Source organism: Sylvia atricapilla, chromosome 11, assembly GCF_009819655.1.
Source record: "Sylvia atricapilla isolate bSylAtr1 chromosome 11, bSylAtr1.pri, whole genome shotgun sequence".
Taxonomy (NCBI): Eukaryota; Metazoa; Chordata; class Aves; order Passeriformes; family Sylviidae; genus Sylvia; species Sylvia atricapilla.
Genome location: NC_089150.1, coordinates 6,641,454 through 6,663,345, shown reverse-complemented (window position 1 = coordinate 6,663,345; position 21,892 = coordinate 6,641,454). Strand labels below are relative to the sequence as shown.

At 43.2% G+C, this 21,892-nt stretch overlaps 1 protein-coding gene across 26 annotated transcripts in view; it reads right to left on the bottom strand.

Moving 5' to 3' along the window:
• Nucleotides 1-21,892, bottom strand: part of MAGI1 (membrane associated guanylate kinase, WW and PDZ domain containing 1) — a 336,522-nt gene that overhangs the window by 40,414 nt on the left and 274,216 nt on the right. For 21 of the 26 annotated variants that reach the window (XM_066327249.1, XM_066327242.1, XM_066327243.1 and 18 more), the window contains 4 exons: nt 19,113-19,201; nt 18,093-18,185; nt 15,100-15,282; nt 13,301-13,921 (listed from right to left, as the gene is read on the bottom strand). In XM_066327249.1, the coding sequence (XP_066183346.1) occupies nt 13,301-13,921; nt 15,100-15,282; nt 18,093-18,185; nt 19,113-19,201 (986 nt within the window). The remainder of the gene's footprint in view (nt 1-13,300; nt 13,922-15,099; nt 15,283-18,092; nt 18,186-19,112; nt 19,202-21,892) is intronic. The other 5 variants (XM_066327234.1, XM_066327235.1, XM_066327238.1 and 2 more) reach the window with 1 other exon arrangement.

Sequence of the window (21,892 nt, the reverse complement as noted above, 5' to 3'; positions counted from 1 at the left end):
ATGGCTTCACATCCCTGGCTAGGAGAAGCCAGAAAGCTTGTCCCTGCTATGCCCTCAAACCCAATAATAAATAGTAATAGTTTATATTGACATTTCAATATAATTTACCTGTGATTTGATATCTATGGGCATCTCTCACTAGTACCTGAAATGCATCTTCTAATTTTGGGGGGTTTTGGAGATGCAGATTAGAGAAGATGATGGAAGAGTCAAGCAATCACACAGGGCTGTTGTCACCACACAGTTAACAATGTTTTAAAACAAATGAGCACATCTGGTAAACAATGTCAATATGACCTAAAACCCTTTGAATGGGCTCACTGTAGCTACTTACTAAATGTGCCTGGAATTAAATTAATTAGAAAACACAAATTACTTCCCTCTAAATAACAATGTAATAAAGCAACTGCTTAATGAAAAATATCAGTGATCAGTGAGCAATCCACAAGAACAAAAAAAGGGTTTGTAATCAAACTAAATTCACAGACCCATCAGCAAAGCAAGAAAGACCTCATACAAGGTTAGTCAAAAATGAGTCAGATGCAGGGATCTAAATTAAACTAATTATCACAGAGATTATTACATTTATCTTAACAAAACCCTCTCCCTTTTCTCCCCAGTACTCCCTAAAGCTCTGTGTACAGCTGGCTGCATCCATCTGCTCAACTACATTTTGTAACATAGGGGAAAAAATGCAAATCATTAAGCAAGTTTTGTAGCATGACTTCAGCATTCTCCATGTACATGAGGAGCTGTACTTCTGTTCCATGATGCTGTGTTATGTTGTGAGTGATGTGACCCATTGAATTAAATCCGTATTTCAGCTTATTTCATATTATTTGTGTGAACTGTGCAGTCTTGAGTGGTGAAACTTTTGGGAAGCTGTAAGGCTGCTAACCCTATTTATGATGAGCTGATGGAAGAACACATGGGACAGAACTTGACCCCAAATGTTGCTGTTTCTAACATGCAATTTTTAAAGGGACATTTTTTTCCCCAACTCCTTTGTCTTTATGAACCAAAGTGACATGGGAAGACCATGAAACATGGCAAACTCTGCTTCACTGAGCATACAAAGAATGCAACGTGTGACTAGAAAGCCACACCACAGCCTGGGCTGGCTCTGGTGAGAGTTCAGGCAGCCATAAATGCCCCCAAATTACCTAAATGGACACCAGACACAACATGCCCTGTTCCACACCCTGTGTTTTAGAGATGGTGGATCAAAATTATCCAGGGTTGAATCCTAAGGAAGACTTAATCTCTAGGCACCACAGGAGCCATGCAGCCAGCCCATCCCAACAGCTTGGACACGTGGATGCCAGCTGCTGTGAATGCTCTGCTTTTCACCACACACCCACACACAAATTATCTATTTCAATGGGATTTCAACTGAAGTTGGAACAATTCAGTAGTTTGCACAACCCACCCAGAGGACGAAGGCTCCTGGAATTGCTAAGAGTCAGTCTGAGGCCTGACTATCATCTTACAATGTCTGCATACTGCTCAATGTTTTTCAGTTTTGGGGTGGTTTTTTTCCATGAAAGGGAAGAACAGCTGTTTCTAGATCTTCACTTCTCAGAGTTCCTTAACTCTTCCAACCTGGACAGCTTGTGAACCATCTATATCCACCAGCAAAATAAGTCATAGGTGAGTCTGAGACGAAAGGTCACCCATTAGGTTTTACCCTAAGTCACCTGCAGCCCAGAATGCACCAGTGCTGAAAATTAATTGGAGATGAAGAAAAACACAAGAAAATAAAGATTTTGGATCGTGTCCCAAGGTTAACATTTACAGAGAAAATGTTCCTGCCTGGAAAAAAAAATAAAACCTTCAAGCTTTCTAAATAGCACTTACACCATGCTGAATAAAAACCAAAGGCTGTATCAAAGAAAATAGACACTTTGAAAGACTGAGGTTTAGGTAAAGTACTGGAGTCAGGGGGTGCACAAGCATATACCTGGTACTGAACATTGATTGCTGCATTCTGTGTGCAAAACAAGGAACTTTAAATAATTAACGCTAATGGCCATTAGTGCTGCTGGGAGAGGGCAGGGGACAGGAGATTGGTGGTGACAAAGCAATCCCCTTGATTCCCAATGATCCATTGCCAAAGAATTTCTAATAAAGGACAAATACTATTTAAAAGAGTAGATGGAAGTTCGTATTTTCCAGACCAGAACAATCAGCAGCAAGAGAGGCAAGTCTGTGGAGGCATAAGAAGAAAGGAAAAATCAAGAAGAAATCCCCTACCTGTCCCTGCTAAACTTTTCTGCTTGTCATTGTGATTTGCATAACAAGAGTGTCACTGCACTAGCAAAAAAAAAAAAAATTAGCTATGCAATACAAGTTTTAAGCAAGAGAATAATTTACACGGCAGTAATATAGTCCTGCCATTAATCAAGTTTGGTAACTACCAAATGTAGTGAAAAATGCTACATTTCTAATGTTAATGTTCAATGCTAATGCCATGAAAGCAATGTTTCGGAGAGATCATCTTGGGCATTATTAACCCACTGTCACTGACGAAAAGCATAATGAGGCAGAGAACATTATTGCCATTAAGAGGAATTTCAGTTCTAGATGCTCTAAAGATGCTACATTTTATTAGTCTCAAATACTCATTTTTGGTTGGGATGCTGAACAATTCCTCGCCATTAAAGTCTCAGTCATATTTTCAGCATCTCAAATGAGAATTGATTTTAGAAGCGATAAAAAAGATATAGGCTAATAAAATGCTATTTAATTACTATGAAAATATAAATTTAACTATGCAGTAATATACATATAAGATAAATCCAAGACAGTAAGGTAATAAAGAGATGGAGAATTAGTGTGACAATTACCCATCTAGCCTATGGTTGAAAGCATGTCAGCAGTTCTTGTATTTTTATTTTGAAGCTCATTAAATGAAGTGCTTATCATAAAGCTCAAGCTGTCGGAGTCATATGCTTAGATGAAGACCTTTGTTGATATTTAAACAAATATGTACACAAAACATTAAATTTCTGAAATCTCACAAATTTCAGAAGCTAAACACTGGAATTGGAAAGTAATTACAGACCCCCATGTTGTTCTTACACAGATAAGAGGGTGTGTACACACAGTATTATGTATCTATTTATTATATACGTGGGCATACCTGTGTGGCTATCCATAAGGGTACCTATCCTTTTCCAGAACGCCACGAAATCCATTACTTGCAAGCTTTATTTCTGGAAATCCCTCTCACAATTTTTGGGGCATGCTGCAGTTTTGAAGCTGCCCAGTCCCTTGGCTGCTCTCCCCAGGGCACGACCACGGAGGTGCTGAGGGGCAGCAGCATCTCCAGGCCAACCCCACTCCAAGCTCAGGACAGAGAACACTGCAGAGGAGAAACCATATTTTGCTACAGTCACATCTGTATTTATCCTGCTCAGTGACAGTGTTTGTCTTCAGATTTACCACAGCACTGCTACAAGGTGTAAATCCATGTGCTCCAACTGGGTGGCTTATGGCAGATTCTCATGTTTCATATCTGGCCAGCAGCCTGCAGAGAGGCTCTTTGGCATTAGTGGGATGCTGCTATTAATATATAACATCCCTTAATAATAAGCTAGTGTTTACAGAATCAGATTCAGACCTGGGGTGTGCACATACACACATGGCACGCTAAAAAGCTCTACTAGATGACAATGGTTTTATGGATGTTTCCAGGAAACATGACTTCATTAACATAACTTTATTAATTTATTAATTTGAAAATAGTTTTCTATTACAATAGATCAATAACTTGATATACTTTCAAGGATGTAACCTGTACATCTCAGAGACTAATCCTGAAGGATGGAAAGGAAACTTCTGAGGAGATATTTACCTGCACATCCCTACCACCATCACCTTCATGTGCTCCCAGCCAGAGTCCTGACCTGTTCCAGCATCCTCAGCCAGCTGTGTCACCTCCCTGAAGCTCAGCCTTCTCTACCAAGTCTGTCTAGCCTATAAACCCTGCCAAATTCTTAAGCTCAACTTATGGTGCACTGCAGGTCTTCTGGCACAAAAGGCACAGGTTAACTGAGTCTTAAAGCTGGTATAACCTAATTACTATCACCATCACAAAAATAAATCTGATTGAGACAAAAATAAACATAAAATCCCAATGCAGAATAGGAAAAACATTTAAATTCAGAATGGGGAGACTTGGAGGCATGCAGACAGATATTTAAAAGCAATCCATTTCAGAACAAAACCATTGACTACTCCATTACAAAGTCATCCTTCTTCCTCAGTTTTGCCCACCTGCTATTGCTTTTAATGATTCTCCAAATGTGTTTAATTACAGTGATAAACAAAGACCTTTCTTGGATTTCTGACACCTCATTACTTCTGTTATGGCTGGTTATTATAAAGCCAAATCAAGGCAGCAGCTACTGCACCTACCTGCAGTGTGGCTGATAAAAACTCATTATTTACTTGCACACCAAAATGTCACCCAGGCAGTATGTGAGGGTAGGAGGAAAAGCTGAGTGGAACAAAATCCTCCTTGCTGCACACCTCCAAGTCTGCTCCATTTCCTGCCATGCAAATCCCAATGAAGATGTGGGAGGCACATCTCCAGCTAAATCTGCCTTATCTAATGCACAGTATTAGGTTCTGCTGTGCCACCTTGTGTTACATCACATCACATTTGATATAAGACAACACTGTGTGGGTTTAAGTTGCTCCACTTACACCACTTCAGCATTTAATACCCAAACCAAATCAACATAAGGTGGAAAAACAAAACAAAACAAAACCATGAACTTTCAAAACCTCAAGCTAAGGAGGGAATAAAAAACAAACCCTTTAGGAAGAGTTTCAGAGCTCTCATCTTTCATTTGATAAGCAACCTCCTGTTTAGTTCTCATTTCAGAGCCTACTGCTTTCTGCAAGATAGGATGGTTTGGGCAATAAAGCATCCTGATGAGGAGATTTCAGTCAGGTTTTTTTTTTTCTTCCAGCATTCAGCAAACGCTTTGGTTTTCTTACTGATGCTAAAGCAGATCCAGATTCCCTGCCACAGAAAGGCAGCCATGCATGTAACGTGCACACCACCACTATTGTGCTGTCAGCACGCAGGACTACACAAAACTGACATTATTTCCCTATTCCAAACATGGTAATTAAAGTACAGGTTTCCTCCTGGCTTTATAGCACACTTCATGAAATAGTAAAAAACTTCAGAAGATTGTATCAACCCTTGAAATAAATGCAAAATGTCTAACAAAATGACAAATAATGATTCAGCAACTGTTCTATCCTATTTTACACTTCCAAGCAGCTCTGGAGCTCAGATGACACATTTATCTGGGGGACACAAGCTATAGCATAGATAGGCCATGCTGCCACAAAAATGCAGGGTAGCTCATGTAAAGCTGCTGCTGACCCAAAAAACAGATTTCACAGGCATCTCTTCATTTGCTTACTCATTTCTATGAGAGAATCAGTGCAAATGGAGTTAATGAAGGGTAGCTGAGGGGAAAACACTTGTCTTGAATGACTAACATATTAGTGTCAGCAATTCACATGTATCACACCAGCAATAGCTGGAAATTCTGCAGGCAATTAAAATGTTCATACCCCAGCAATGCCCAGTCTCCATCGTTATCAGAACTGTAATATTATAAAGCTGCTTGTTTTGGAATCAAGTGTTCATAGGACAATGTGCTTTGTTTGGAGTTCCTCGGTCTCCCACGGTTTAGGAAAGGCAATTAGATATGAATACCAGAAGATTGAAACAAAACAAAACAAAAAAATCAGAAAGAACTTCGATGTGGTATTTTTATATCTGGAATTTTGGGAGCTTAAGGTAGGATTTTTGCACACGTGGGCTTTTTGATATTTGGGTTTGTCAATTACTATTTCAACTGGATGCCATGTACTGAAAAAGGCCAGCAATGTTAATTGTGAAAAACACTGGCAATGCTAATTCATTAGTTCCTGCAAATGCATTATTTATATGAACACGAGTAAGATACATTAAACTACTTGGTGTCTGAGCAAGTTACCAACAATAACCCTTAGTGGCTGTAGCATCTGTAGGCATGAAAAACCTGGGTGAAACCCTGCTGCCTCCTGGAGTCTAATGGAAGCTTTGCCATGGACTTGAGCATCATCAAAAACCTTCCCCTTTGTGGTTTCGGTAAGCAAAGTCATCCCAAACCTCACAAATTCAGATCATCAAAAACAAACTACTAATGTCACTAAGATTAACACCTGTAAAGCACTTTGAAGGAGAAAAAAACACCACGTAATCCCAACACATTACATTATTTATAAGACGACCTGATTTTAAATGTTAAGTTCGGCTTATTTTTATCACAAAGAGAAAACAAGTTTCTGCTCGCTTGCTTTACAAAACCAATTACAGTGATCAGTGCATGGTGCTGCATAACAATACACAGCATTGTCCCAAAAAGGCGTATCTAACACTCTGGAGCTGCTGCAGGAAAATTAACTCACACACTGGATTGAAACACATGCACATAAGCAATTCTAATGAGGGGTATGAACTTCAAACTTCTCGTTAAAAATACCTAGACTCGTAACATTTCCTTTATTCCATCTTTTCTTGTCTTCATCTGATTTTCCTCTCTGCTCCTTGATACACTAGTACTTAATCAGAATGAGGCTGTGAGAGAATAGAAAATGTTACATCAAACTTGCTTTAAACTTCCTTTAAAATCTCAACAGCTTCTTTTGGCCTTAGAATATAATTCCAGTCAACAGAGAGAAGAGAATAATAAAGAGTGACTTGGTGGTTTGGAAAAATAAAAAATCAGTTACTCCCAGCTAAAGGTTCCCCCCAGTCCTGCTCCTTCCCTGCACCTAAATTTTAACAATGCCTTTTTTACTAGGATTGTCTGTTTCCAGAAAATGGCAAAAAGGCACAATGTAAAACTTTAAAAAACATCTCATTTCTAACACAGTGTGTAAACCAGCTACATTAATCTGATTCCCTTCTTGCCAGGCAAAGCTCTTTAAAGGAAACAATAACAAAGATAAACAAGAGGAAACAACTAAAGACAGATTTTTAAATACCAAAAAATATTCCAACTTTAACCAGGAAATCCATAACTCTGGAATTACAAAGTAATGACCCTGAAATATGAAGTGATGAGCTTGAAAAATAAATCTTGGCCTTACACATGGACATATACTTCTTTAAGCATACTACAATTCTGATTTCCTGAATATGATTTACTAACCAGTGAGGGGTGCCTATGAGTCTGGATGATATTATTTATATTACAATATCAGGTATTTCTCGGCATACAGCTCAAAACAACCTCTACTGAGTGACAAAGTGAAAGATTCAACAAACAGGTTTGGTGGAAGATGCCTGAGTAGAAGGTACCAGGAGCTTTGGTAGCTGGTGGTGATGGACAGAAGGTGAGACAAGGTAAAAAGAGGTGATTTGAAAAGGGATTTTTACAAAGTCTTAGAAGTCAACTGAGCACACCAGAGGAATTCGATCTGCCCCTGTTCTGGGAGTCCAGGGAAGGAGCTGCCACAAGAAAACCAACCCTAAGGGCAATGCCTGGCACCAGCAGCTCTGTGCTGGGCCAGATGGGGTCCAGGGAGCTCCTAGATACAAACACGGCACAAAGACCTCACTATAAAGCTCTGGCCCCTCTGTACTTGAGCTGAAAACACTGCTGGGAATGGTGAACTTTTCTTCCCATTCCACAAGCTTTGGCACGGGCAAACATGCTCTGTGGTAACCATCAGATGACTCCCAGGTTGTGATTTTTGTCCCAAAAGCAGTTTGGACTCACTTTCTCTCTAATTCAGCAGCTGCTAAGACAGTTTGAAACTTTCTGGCAGCTCAATGCTTAAGTGGCATGACTTTCAACTCACTCTTCACTGCAAGCCTAAAGGGTAAACAGAAGTGAGTGGCTTGTTCAAAAGAGTTCAAGTCTGCACTGAATAGCTGATTGCAGCTCTAATTATACCATGGTTTTACATCATTAGGGATAGCAAATGAAAAGGAGCTCTAATTCCACCCCTTCTTTTTTTTGCTCATACCACTTAATGATCCAGTTCCAGCTAAAGAACGGAGGAGAAAACTTCATTTCCAGGTGGGAATTCCGGCAAGGGAAGGTCCATGTAGCTAAGGAGACTCGATAGCTTTATTGCTTTAAAGCTTTGTAATTTTTTTTTCCGTTGTTGCAAATTTTTCTTGTAGTTACACGTGTCACAAGGAACTTCTTAAACCCACTGACCTGAGGACCAAGTGAACAGGACTGTTGGAACAGACCCATCCCCATTTCCACCAACCTCATCACTGCTCCCCTCAAGCACCTTTCATTCCACTGAACTGGGGAATTCACTATGGACTTTTACAGGTACCCACTGATGGGCATTTAGACAAGTGGATGTTGCACTGATTCTTCTCCCCATTAAACACATTTAGTTTTGACACTCTAGTGTACATCTATATATCTATCTAGCATATATTTTTTTTTCAGAAGATGTATTCCCATTCCCCAGTTGAACAGGAGTTTGGCACTAGGGAAAACAATTAGAAATGGCACTGATTTGCACAAGGCATGTGACTGACATTTCACCTGTGTGCCTTTACTTTGATCTGGAGCAAAGTGGGAACACATTTTCCAGAGGATTACGTAGATCAGGCTCAAGGTTTATGCTATTTTTGACCTTCCAGTGAATATAGATGCAACTAAGCACTAACTGTGAGAGCTTTGAAGGTAAATTGTCCATTTAAACCTGCATGAACACTGCCCAGTGTAATTCTTGGAACTGAACACAAACTAAACACGCGTATTTTGGTTAACCTGAAGACTGACCTAAAAAAATAGGAAAGAAAAGGAAAAAAAAAAAAGTTCTTTAATCAGAGGCAATTCACAAAATATAAAATACATTACAGTTTTCACTGAAACAAATATTAGATCTTAGTGGTCCCAAGAAATACAGCACAGTAGTTTTGCAGAATAACTTGTTCTGACACAGCCTCCCACCTGTCCTAACAGAGACACAGCCTCCAGAATAGAAGTCTCTTGGGAAGAGAGAAATTATTCTGACAAAATGTTTCTTTTGTTATGAATAGAGTCTGTGCAGAATGGAGAGGTATTTGAGAATTGCTTATTTCAGTTGATTACAGTGCATAGGCAAGGCTTCAATGACTAATGGATTTCAAGTAGCAAATAATATTACCTTGTTTCTTTGCTTTTTAATTTATTTTTTTTTGGTGGAAAGTACTTTATGTACTTGGTAGGTACAAGGTTAAAAGAACCTTTTCAGCTACAAACATTCAAAATAAAGCTGTACCTTTTGTGGCCCCATTAACAATAGTTCTTTAAAATAACCAATATATGTAATCACAATTTCCAGTGCAGGGACAAAAATATATGCTTAATTCTGTGTTTTGTAGCAGCAGCACTGGTTTACTTCCAGGTGCAGAGCTCTCAAATGGTCCTGCTGGGTTATCAAGCATCTCCTCTGCTGTTGCAGGCACCATGTCCTGTCCCCTTCAAACGTGCTGAGCTTCACCTTCAGGCAGTAAAGCCTTCATGCCTCCTCCAGTTTGACTTACAGGCTCTAATGGCTTGGCACTCTCTTCTCATTTCCAGTTTAAATTACTCACAGCCAAACAACACACAGTTGTTCAGCCAATTCCTTCATTTAAGTACCTTCTATCTCTCCTGCCTAATAGAGACAATAATTATTCTGTCCCCTCTGTCCCTTCATTTTGCTAAGCAAAAGCAGCTTTGCCAACCAGCCCAGTCAACCCTCTGCACCCTGAGGGGGCTGAACTCTTTCTGAACCCCTCAAGATCAGTGAGTTTTATCCAGTTTTATCCACAGATAGGTGAAACAGGAAAACAACAGCAATATGATTAATCCTACCGAGGGGAGGAGGGAGAAGAAAACTAAAAAAAAAATTAAACCAGAACACTGACAAGGTAAATTTTCTATGAGGCCTCTAGGAAACAAATTCTCAGTGATCTGACTTTGTATTTAGTATTTATTCCTCTGCACCAATCCTGCATGAGTCCTGCAAATGGTTTTAGATGACACCTGAGCACACAGAGGAGGCATTTCAGCTTCATCCCTCCTGAAATCATCCTTGTGTTCCTCACTCAGAGGCAGCAGCAGGATTTGCCCTCTCCCATAAGCTTCAGCTGAACACACTTCACAGTAAATATTTTACAGGCTGTTCTCAGCAGCTCTGCGTTTGCATTTTAACAATTAGGCCTCCTTGCTGGGAGTGCACCAGCAGCTTGGAGCAGGCAGAGCTTTTCCTGTATATTGCTCATCTCTTTCTGATATTTTTCTGCTTGATTAGTAATCACTTCTGAAAATCCTTTCGACAGCTCTTGAATACAAGCCTTAGTGTGGCAGGGATGCTTCCTGCACAGCGGGACTGAATGCTGGGCTGAAAGAAGAATGCTGACAGCATCTGAGAGCACTTTCCTCACTGGACACCAGAGGGAGGAGGAGGAAAGGACAAGTGACAGGGAAACTGACAGCTTCAAAAGCCCTGAAGGAGCTTATCAGACACCCGAGCCAAATACATTTCTGCAATCAGACCAAAATAAGGAGCGGCGCCTTGTCTGGGGGTGGTGCTGCTGAGGAGAGACTTGGCAGGGGTAACACAAGGTAAAGTTACAGGGAAAGGGACCCAAGTGCAGCAGCACTGAGTGCCACCTGGATTTTAGCCAGTTCCACCTTTCGTTGTTTTTAAACAGTTTAAGTTATAAAGGACCTTAAAGATTATCTAGTTCCAACTTCCCTGCTGGGCACAGGACACTCTCCATCACCCCAGGATGTCCCAAGCCCCATCCAGCCTGGCCTTGGACACTTCCAGGGATGGGGCAGCCACAGCTGCTCTGGGCAACCTGTGCCAAGGCCTCTCCATCCTCTGAGGGAACATCTTCTTCCCAATATCCAACCTAAACCCACCTACTTTCAGTTTAAAGCCATTCCCCCTGTCCTGTCACTACATACTCTTGTGAAAAGTGATTCTCCAGCAATCTTGTAGCCCATTTATGCACTGGAAGGTGCTGTAAGGTTTCCCTGAAGCTTTCTCTTTTCATGTTGAGCAACCCCAACTCTCAGCCTGTACTCTTAGCAGGGCTACTCATATCCTCATCCCTCTGATGATGCTGGTGGCCTCCCCTGGGCTGGCTCCCACAGGTCCGTGTTTGTTGTTCCAGTGCTGGCCCCTGAGCTGGATGCAGTGCTCCAGGCGGGATCTCACGAGAGTGGAGCAGAGGGGCAGTCCCCCCTCAGCTGCAGCCCAGGACATGGCTGGATTTCTGGGCTGTGAGTGGGGCATGTCCAGCCTCTCATTCCCCAGCATCACCTTACAAGCCTTAAACAAACCTGACTGGTTTTGGTTCTGAGGCTACTGCTGTGCACACTCTGCTCCTCGGCCACAGCCTGAGTGGCTTGTGGTCCAGCTCTCCTCTGGATTTGAGGAGAGCCTTGTTTCAATGATGAACTGTGGATCAGGGCCACCAGCATCTCCAGGTTCTGTGCCACAAGAGCGTGAAATTCGAAACTGCAAGTGCTCTGTGCTGAGATGGAAATGTAAAGACCTTGAAGAGGGAGGGAGACAGTTCAAGAAGACTGACATGGTACCTTATCTACGAAGGTGATAGCAGATGTGGTTAGTATCTTGATTAAATTAAAAAAAAAAAAAAAAAGATTCAACAAGATTACCAGGGAACTATTTACTATTTTATTAAAACTAGGCTTTTATTTCCTCATCAAAACTTTTCATTATGCCTTCAAGGCTTTAGGAGGATTATTAAATGTCAGGCACAATTCAAATAATTAATATATGGTGTTACTAGATATATACCCACTCTCCAGGAGGATTAATAATAGCTGCTGTTTTTCTTCCAACCATATTTTCTCCATAATACATATATTAATCATGAGAATGAAATGCATTTTTTAAATCTTTCTAGTACTGAAAGTCTTTAAGGAACTCACACTTTGAAAATTGGTGAATTCTTAATATATTCTGTTCTCTACTTTCTAATTTATTATCAAAATACAAAAACACATTAAGCACTTGGAAAGAAAGAAGTGTAGGAAAAACAGTGCTCTCTCTAGAGCTGCTATTAATTGCAGAATCAGTGTATTCAGTGCCTTGAAATAGGTCTTGGAAAACAACAAGCCAGACTTGTAAATGCAGGAAACAACTTGTCCCTTGTTAAAATGGACTGGCTTTTGGTGTTTACTACAATCAAAACACTTTAGAAAAGTCAGCAGGAAGGTACTTTTATAGCACACACTCCCCACAGGGCTGGCTGGGGGCTGTGTTCAGCACCTACTTGTCTGTTTAACTCTGCCTCAGCAGCGAGGTCACTCCTGTCATGCACTGGGCACCCATGTGTGTGTTGTCCATCAAAATCTGCATGGGACAGGGAGCACAGTGGGGACAGGCCTTTGTCCCTCTGAGAGCCCCACTGCCAGTGCCAGGGAGGGAAGGACAGCTGAGCCCTCTGCTCTTGATTTTACACTCAACAGCCAAGCTGGAATTTGCCTGTGAGCTTGACCCTATCACGGTAACTCAATCCACAGGCTAAAGGGGTGCTGCCTCAGGTTACTTTACACTTACTATGTGCAGAGAAAGAGTTCCTGTGGATGGACTGACCACTGACAGGTTACTTGCCAACCCTGCTCCATGTGGGCTGCCTGTGGGATGGGTTCTGTACCTGCTGGTGGCCTCAGCAACGCTGCCAATAAATGAGCTCAGCTCCCAGTTGCATAGCAAACAAATGTGCAGAAGTCACATTGCAATTGTGTACAACTTGGAGAAATTAAAATTCTCTTCTGCGCTCCCAAATGTATCCCAGGTATAATCCTTCCCCAATGAAGAGTCATTAAGTACCTGATTTTGAGCACTGCAAATTACAGAACATATTACCAGCTTTTTCCGTATCTCAGAATAGCTCAAGGAATGTCCATGTTCTATTTAAAACACTCAAGTTTCCTGAGCATGAGACCGGGGTTTGTTGTGTAAGCAAAGGTGTAACCACACGTGTACCCACACCACCCTCCTGCCCCTTACCAGCTTCGTGTGCACTTGAGCATCCCTCACAGTGCAGCAACACACCACAAACAGTTTTAACCATCTATGTGACCTGACAACTGCCAACTCGGGGCAATTCTTACACCTCAGGGAAAAAAAAAAGCCATTTCTACAGAGAAGCTGAGGAGAGCAGATCTTTCATGACATGCACTTTTTCCTTTTTTTTTTTTTTAATTTCAAGAGGAGGTGTTTTAAAGCAGCTTTGAAGACTTACCTCCTCGCTGCACCAGCAACGTGACTTCACTCCCCTTCGGACATTCAATCAGCATATCCACCACCTGGTTGTGAGTGAGGCTCTGCACATTCTTCTTGTTGACTTCCACGATGAGGTCTCCCTCCTTCAGGCCGCGGCACCGCGGGCTGTCCACGATTTGTTTGACTCTTTGGCCGCCCCCCCCGGGACTGTCTGCTATAGTAAACCCAAAGCCCATGGGCCCTTTCACTATGTGCACAGTTATGAGTTCAGGCTGCGTTGCTATGGAGGAAGCCAAGGACACCGTGTCGTTGGGGTAGCCGTGGGGTCCATTGGAGGCAGCCTCAGCCGGGCTGCTGGGCCTGGCCTCCTTTGTGCCGTTTACTTTCCCTGTTTTGCTGCTGTGGCTGGCCGGGGAGTCGTAGTTCTCCTGCCCGTTCACAATGATGGGCTCTTTGTCCAAAATCGCCACGGACGTCACCAGGCTGGTGTTGGGGTCGTCGGGGTCGAAGGGCAGGGGGTAGCCCCGGCACAGTTCCAGGTCCACGCTGGCACCGATGGGGATGGACTGGAAGATTTTCACCACCTGGGCGTGAGTGTGCCCCAGCACACAGGTGTCGTTCACGCTGACTATGACGTCCCCTGCAGCAGACACGGACACACAGACCAAGAAAATACATTTTATGCGCTGCAGGAAGGTGAGGATTAGAACCTGAGAGAAAATCTGCAGCATCCACAGGTGCCACTCACAGGCAACAGCAGCATTTCAGCAAAAGAAGAAGACGTGGTGACACTTGGGGGAGCAAAAACCCTGTGAGTTCACAGCATAAAGCCTTTATGTACATAAATGTTTTTGAAAGTGAAAACGGAATTGGCTTTTGCAAAAAATTAATGATTTTAAATGATGGTATATGGCCTGTTTCACAGCTATTTTGAAGTCCAGCTCTCACTGCTACACGTTGACATATGATAGCAACAAAACTGAGAGCACATGGGAGCTGTTACAGAAGGCTCTCAAATACCAACTGCTCAAATACAGTGAGTGCCACATGTCATGTCTCATACTTCAGCCTGAAATCCAGATATTGATCAAGTTATGAGTCATTTTATTATCACTGGGCCTGCAAAACAGGGATGGTAAGTGCTGTGATGCTCCAACTGAAAGTGAGGAGTTGTGACCTCAGACAAAGCCAAAGAGGGTTTCATAGAATCAAGGTGGAAAAATATCTCTGAGATCATTTAGTCAAATCATTAACCCAGCACCACTGTGTTCACCGCTAAACTATATTTCATATTTTGCCACTAAATTGTAGTGGGCCTGATCTCTGGCAAAATGAATTTGCCCTTGGTGCCTCCACACCAAGAAAATGCAGATTAGCCCACTGCTCTGCCCATTCCTTGGGAGTAGCTTTGGAAAGCGGCAAGGAGCATGGCAGAGACACAAACACATGGTGGTGCAGCCCTACAAAAATCCATCATCCATTGCCACAGAGTGGGGCAGGAACCCTTACTTAGACTGATTTGGAACCCCACAGCTGCTGGCTCCTCTCCTCAGATCAGTGTGGGGAGAGCAGGAGCTAGCAGTGTCCCAGCTGGGTATTTTGAGACTGAAATGGAATTCCAACACATGAAGCACCCTTTTCCAAGAGTCCGGATATATTCCTCAATGTATCTCACTTCCTTACTTGCAGATAGGAAAGCTGAATGCCTTTCCCCAAAAAGGGGATGAAGACTACAGTTCTTTATGAATGGCACCTCAAACCAGCTGCAAAAACACAAACTAAAGTGGTAGTGATGATTTGGATACACAGCATCAGTACCTGTTTCCATTTTGCCGTCCAACGCTGCAGGACCATCAAGCACCAAACTTTTGATTTGGAGGAATTCATCTGGCTCATCACCTCCAACGACAGTGAAGCCAAACCCCCTGCTGCTTTTCCTTAGCTTGGTGTGGATGAACTTCCCTTTCAACTCAGAAGGGTTTCGTGTAAAAAAAGGTTTTCCTGCGCAGGAAGTTTGGGAAAAAAATAAAATCTATAAGCAGGCAGACAAGAGTCTTTGATCTCTTTTTCCTCTGCCCCTCCTCATTCTAACGAGTCCATGGTCAAACACAGCAGTGTGCAGGGACAGGACTGCACTTCACTCCTGCACCCTCTCATCTCATCACACTCCACCTGTCTTCCTTGGATCCAGGCATGCAGTAAAAGGCACGAACAAAACCCCAGTACCTGGCATTTTGTTAGCTGAGGTCGTGTGCACCAAAGCCCCAAGGCTACAAAGGGGGCTACAATGCTGCTTTAAAGAATGGAATATATTAAAGCTGGGAGCGCTGGGCTAGGTGTGTTTTATCTCTGTCCTGAGGTGATTATATCCATCCTGGGAAGGATGGGGCAGGGTTAGGGGGCTTCCTACAGAAGGAGTCTGCAGTGAGAGTTTCTGCAGAAAGAAGCATCATTATGTTTTTCACCACTTGACATTCTCCCAGCCCACTGGGCAAAAAGCAACTTCTGAGCTCTGACAAGACACGGATCCTCTTTAACATAACCCCCGGCCCCACCACTGCTACTACCCTGTGACCTCCTCTGGTGAAAAAGGGGAGGACGATGATGTTGTTCTTCAGACACTGTTTGAAGTCTTTTCTCTTCCCTTTCTGCTCCTTGCCTGTTGTGGATGAAACACTTCTGGTGTGAAGAATGAATTAAAGAGCAGCCCAGGACCAGAGCAGTTGTGCTGGAGGGCTGGGAATGCTCTCTGGGAGCACAGTTAAGAGGGAAAGAGGTGCTCCACAGACTAAAGCACATCCTTACAAACCATGTTGCACAGGCTCACAAAAGGGATCACGGTTGCTGCACTTCACAGTGCCAACACTAAACACCTTTGCACTTTTAATTGTTTTTAACGCTTAGCCTGTGCCACTAAGCCCTCTGGTGACAGCTCCAGGATCAGCAGTGGGTATCACAGCCAGCAGAACTGGCTCACTTTCAAACACATCAGGAGCATTGCTGTGGGCCTCTGCTCAGAAGGGAGACCTCGGGGGACAGTGAAGGGATTTGAGACTTGTAAGCCTTTAACTGGGGGGAAAAAAAAGTATATTTGAAGATTATTCATGAGGAAGCAGTGTGAGAACTTGTGGTTTTCTGCCTTTGAAGAGTGGCAGAGGAATGTGGCAATCCTTCACATCGTGGGCAGATGGTCTGCTCAGACCCCAGCCTGCAAAAAAGCCCTGATTATCAAAGTGCGACCCAGTGTGTCAGGTAACAAACACAGCAGAGAGGCACAGTGCAGAGGGGCTCATTTCTGGCTCAAAGGACAAGCAGAACAAGCAGAGCTTGCTGGTGTTTGCCCACAGACACAAGCTGAGCTTGCCCTGCAGCAGCAGGACACCAGCACCACAGGCTACATCCCACCTACAGCATTCAAGAGGGTATCACATTTGAAATTAGTGTATCTACAAAACCCAGGCTGTGAGAGTGTTGCCAGGGGCACAGGGAGGGCTCCTTGTGCCCACGTCCCTGCCAGCAATCCCATCAGGGGGAGAGATAGAAACCTCTGGGCATGGAAGCTGGAGAAAAGCTGCTGCAAATGGGAAGTGAGAGAAGAGGGAGCAGCACTGAGAAAGGAAGAGAAAGAGAACAGAAAGAGGGGAGGAGTCACCAGCAGACACCAGGACGTGTCACTCAGAGTGGTGCTGAGACAGGGAAATGCTCTGCTCTAACACTGCTGCACAACTTTGGTGGCTGAGCAGGCTCCCAGCATCAACCCTGTATGCTGGCTCCTTTGCTTCACCATGTATGGATGCTTGGGCAGCCCTTGCTTCAGCCTGGTGTGGAAAAGGCAAAGGTGGCATTCACAGATGCCTCCAGGAGGAAGATCAGCATTTTTGGGGCACTCTGATGACATCTCTAAACTCAGGTGCCTTGTGGTCAGGGTGCCATCCTCAGACCTCCCATGTTTTTTCCTTGCTACCAGGTTGGATTACTCTAATGTACTCTAATACTCCTTAGGACTGTGCTGGGGGCTTTGGGTCCTGTGAAATTCCATGTCTGTTTTTGAAGGGCTGATCTGCTTCCACAGAGCACTTCCTGGCAGGAAAGACTGCCTGGGACAGCAGCACTCCAGTCAGGTTTGCCTTCAGAGACCATGGAAATAGTTCCCAGCTGCTCCAAACTCTGCCAGGAAGATGCATTCCAGCCAGATTCCCCCTCTCACCTTCCCCAGGCTCTGGCTCCTGCAGACCAGGGCAATGCCACTCACTTGCTGTGCAATTCAGATGTAGTCAAAAATAAGCCTACTTACAACCACTTGTAACCAGAGAGCACTTTACTGCCACAGGTACAAGTGGAACTCCCTGCCCTTGCTGGTGACCTGACCTGGCAATGTTTCAGCTCATGCTGCAAATTCAGGAATGATTCATGTCCTGTCTGGTGAGTTATTTAAGGCAAACAACTGGTCTGTGAGTTACTGGCTACACAGACCACTGACACAATAAATAAGGCTGTAACAGCCCAAAGTACCTGCATAAAAGTACAACTTCAGAGTAAATCTACTGTGTTTGAAAATTTGGAATGCTACCCAGAGAATAGCCACAATCCTCTTTTTGATGCACATAATCTCATTCACCTCTTGCATTCAGCAACAAATGTAGTCTTGAAACAACTGGTCTCAAAACCTGGGAATTCAGATAATCAGGCAGAGGGCCTGGTGTGTCACCAGTCATGGAAATACTGCCCTTGTGCTGGCTGAGGGAATTTCATTCTCAGGGAAAAAAAAAAACCTTGTTGCTCTTTTACCACTGGTTTAACAAGGCTGTTACCTTGTACTGGTGCTTCCCGAACTGCCTCTTGGTTGTTTGAAACATGGTTTGGAGCAGCAGGTGGAGGGAGAGATGGACACTCCTCTGTCCATTCTAGAGAGGGCAGAGAGGGAAATGTTACTGGTTTCACAACAGCACCACGAGCTGCTGCTGCACACACTGGGAGTGTGGGGGTCAGGCAGAGGAGAGGTGAGAAGTATGGCAAGAGAGGAAACAGAGTCACAGACAGAGGGAATAAAATGAATGGGATGACCAAAAACCAGTTCTGAAGGATCTCCATATCCCGGTCAGCTGATCCATCTGCTGGGACATCCTGTCTCACACTGAAACTTGGGATGTGACTTGAATCTAAGTGGACTTACTTGACATTTAAATGAAATCTACTCCCTGTGCCACTCACGGCATCTAAGTAGAAGAACAAACCAACTGCCACAGGGCTCTCTCTGCAGTTGGGCTGCATTTGAAGAAAAAAATATAAAAAGTAAAAAAAAAAGGGGGCAAGGAGGGAGGAAAATATATTTTTAGAAGTGTTTCAAAATAAGGAAATTGCTTCAGATTTTAGATCCTGACAACATACAAAAGGCTTGGTTCAAGAAGTCTCTCATGCAGGGGTTATCTAGTGCATGTAAATGCCCACTTCTCATCCCCTCTAATAGTCTGAGTCCCAGTGCAGACTGGAACAACATTAACTACAGTGACTAACTTGATGGAGCAGATTGAAGAGGAAAACATGTTTTAGCTGTCTCTGGGAAGTCCAGAAACTTTCCAGAAACAAAGGACATATAAAGGAAAAAAATCTCTCCTGTTTAACAAGATTGAAGCTTTCGACATTTAAGTGGTACAGTTTAGATTTCCTCCTCTGCTGCATCTTCTGTGAAGGACAAACACAGCCTTTCCTAAGCACATCACTTTGCCTTTCCACACTAAGGCCACAGAGGGAAGGACGAACACTGGCACGGTGCTGCCAGGGAGGACAAACCCCATGAATACCCCACCCACCACGCCCTCAAGGCTGCCAACCTTCTGGAGGCTGCTGCTGTTGCTCGAGCTGCTTCTTCCTCTTTGCTTCAAGAACTGGGTTTTCATACTGTGTCTTCCGGTTGATGTGGCTGGAGATGGAAGAGAGCCATGAATCAGGGAAACCTTCTGTGCAACAAGCAGGAATGAGGGCCAGGCACTGAAACTGCTCTTTCTGAGGAGAGGAGTGAAATACCAAACAAACCCAACAGCAGTGGGGGTGGAACAAGGCTCATCTTGTTGTCCCAAAAAGAGTATTTAGAAAAACAAGCAGATTCTGGTATTGATAGGATGTCTTGAGTAGGGATGGCTAATTCCTTCAAATACATTAAAGTAGTGATCTATCTGTGAAAAATGAGATTAGAGCAGGAAAGGCATACTGTCTGATTGCATTTTAAGAGACATGCCTGTATCATCCTTGCTTTAATCAGACTCCCAGAGGTGAAATTGTTTCCTGGCTCACCCAAGTTTAAAAAAAAATGAAAGCAAGAGAAAACAAAACAAAACTAAACAAACCAAACCCCAGCATCTGTCAGTGATCTGATCAATGCACACAGGGTGTCTTAAAAATATCTGCAGGGATGCAGGCTATGAGCTGGACTTCAAATGGATCAAAATCTATCCATAATCAGCCACCAGCAAATACTCCCAGTGGAAAGCAGCATTTAGTGAAACTTCAGCTGCTTTCCTCAGGCAGCTTTTGAGCACAATGAGATGTTTGAGAGCCAATACTTCGTGCCAGTTCCAGGAAAAAAAAAAGAAATCATCTCAGGCCCATCCTGGCAGACAAGGCATGCACACAACAGAGGATTAACCATCTTACTAAACCAAGGGATGAACAGCAGCCACAGATGCTGGGGTGGCAGGGGCAGGGCTGAGACTCCCTGAATGGCTCATCAACTCTTCAACAGCCATTTTCAGTAGTGATTTTGCAAAGCAAAGGAACAAGTACACCTCAGAAAAATTCATTACCTTAAAGCCTATCCTTGTATGCAAAGCAAAGTTTACCATTAGGAACTTGCTGTTATATTGTCTCCTATCCAGTATTCCTTTATTAAAAAACCCACATGAAAACAAACCACATTTTCAAGTAATTGTGACAGAAGCACTCCAGGGATTTATGTTCAGAAATTCTTCTGCTAAAGATCAATATTAAATCACTAGAAAAATATTTAACTTACTAAATAAAAAAAAAGCTAGTGAGTTCTAACTCATTAAAACTGAGTTCTAACTCACTGAAAAAAGATTTCCCATTTCAAGATATCTTTGGAGAGCCAAGAAAAAATGATAACTACTTAAAAAAATATATAAACTTTTTCATGATACAATTGTCTCTCAATAAAAACTATTATGTAATAACAGAGTGCCTGATTTGAAGGGACAGAGACAAATGCTAAAATTATAACCATCTTGGCTAGCTTAGACACAGCAAGTAAAATAAAATTATGTCTTATTGCAGTTACTTTTTGATTTAATTCGATCAGTAAGGAGTGCCACAAAACTAACGGGCATGTGTATATAAAGTGACAGGACAATATCCTGTAAAGATCTCTTGGCATGGCATTTAATAGCTGAAAAATATTCTTGATGTCTTTGGTAAATAAATGTCAAGCCTTAATTACACAGTTTGCTAACCTTGTTTCCCTAGGCACAGATGGTAGGGTCAGAAATGAGCCAAGGCAGACAGAAACTGTATTCCATGTCTATTCTGAGGGCTATCATAAGCCATCCTACTAGACAGGAGTATACACATAATTAAAAATTCATTTTATGGGGTCAGTGATGAAACAAAACTCCCATCTCTGGTTTCCCAAAGGAGCAATCTGACATGTTGATAAAGAAGAAGCTGCTCTAATTCCACAGAGTCCCATTAAACCTGTAATTCTATTCACAGCCATACAGCCTGATGGAAGAACCTTTGCCATGGCTGTTTGGTCACATCGTCTTCTCCATTCCTCTTTTTGGGTGTCTTCTGACACAACTGGCTGGAGGATTGCTTCACACACTCATTTTGTGACCACAGCACTGCACAAAGGTGATCACACTCAGTTAATTGCACACTCATTAATGTTCTCTGGATAGAAGTATTTTGTGAGGTGCTGGGGCTCCTGCACATCCCAACCCTGGACTGCTCCTGTCCTCCATGAGCTCAGCCCCCTCCCAGGGCCCTCCTGTCTGCCCTGAGCCCAGTCCCACTCTGGTGGATGGGGAATGGCCAGACAGGGCTGCCCTCTCCCAGACCCTACATTTTGGGTTGCAATATGTAACCAAAAGTGTGCATTCTATTGCCATCTGTTGAAAACGGTTGGGGAGGGGTTTTTTGTTTATTTATCTCTCCTATAACCCATTCCTCATAACTCCAGAGGGAGGGGGCGGGTGCCTTCTGTCAATGGGCAGCTGTTAAAACCAGGTGGAGCAATGCTCCTTATCTCTTCCACAACCCATCCTCCCTGCAGGGGATATCTGCTGTTAATGGGCCATCGAGGCTCACTGAATGACTGATACAATTACATCATCCCACTGGGAGATGCTCCACCCAGGAGGAGGAGCCGACCATTCCTACCTGGATAACACCTGCAATTCAGAACTCCACTGCAGCCTGTTTTCCACTGGATTTCAGAGTAAGACTGGACCTGTCTCACCATCATTGGACCCGTTCTACAGGATTATCTCTAGTCCAACAGAACCACATCTGTTACTCCAGGAGGACTCATTTTGGGCTGCTTCCAACACCCTGACCAACAAGGTGCTGAGTTGTATTCTGACTCTGTCAGTGGTTTTTT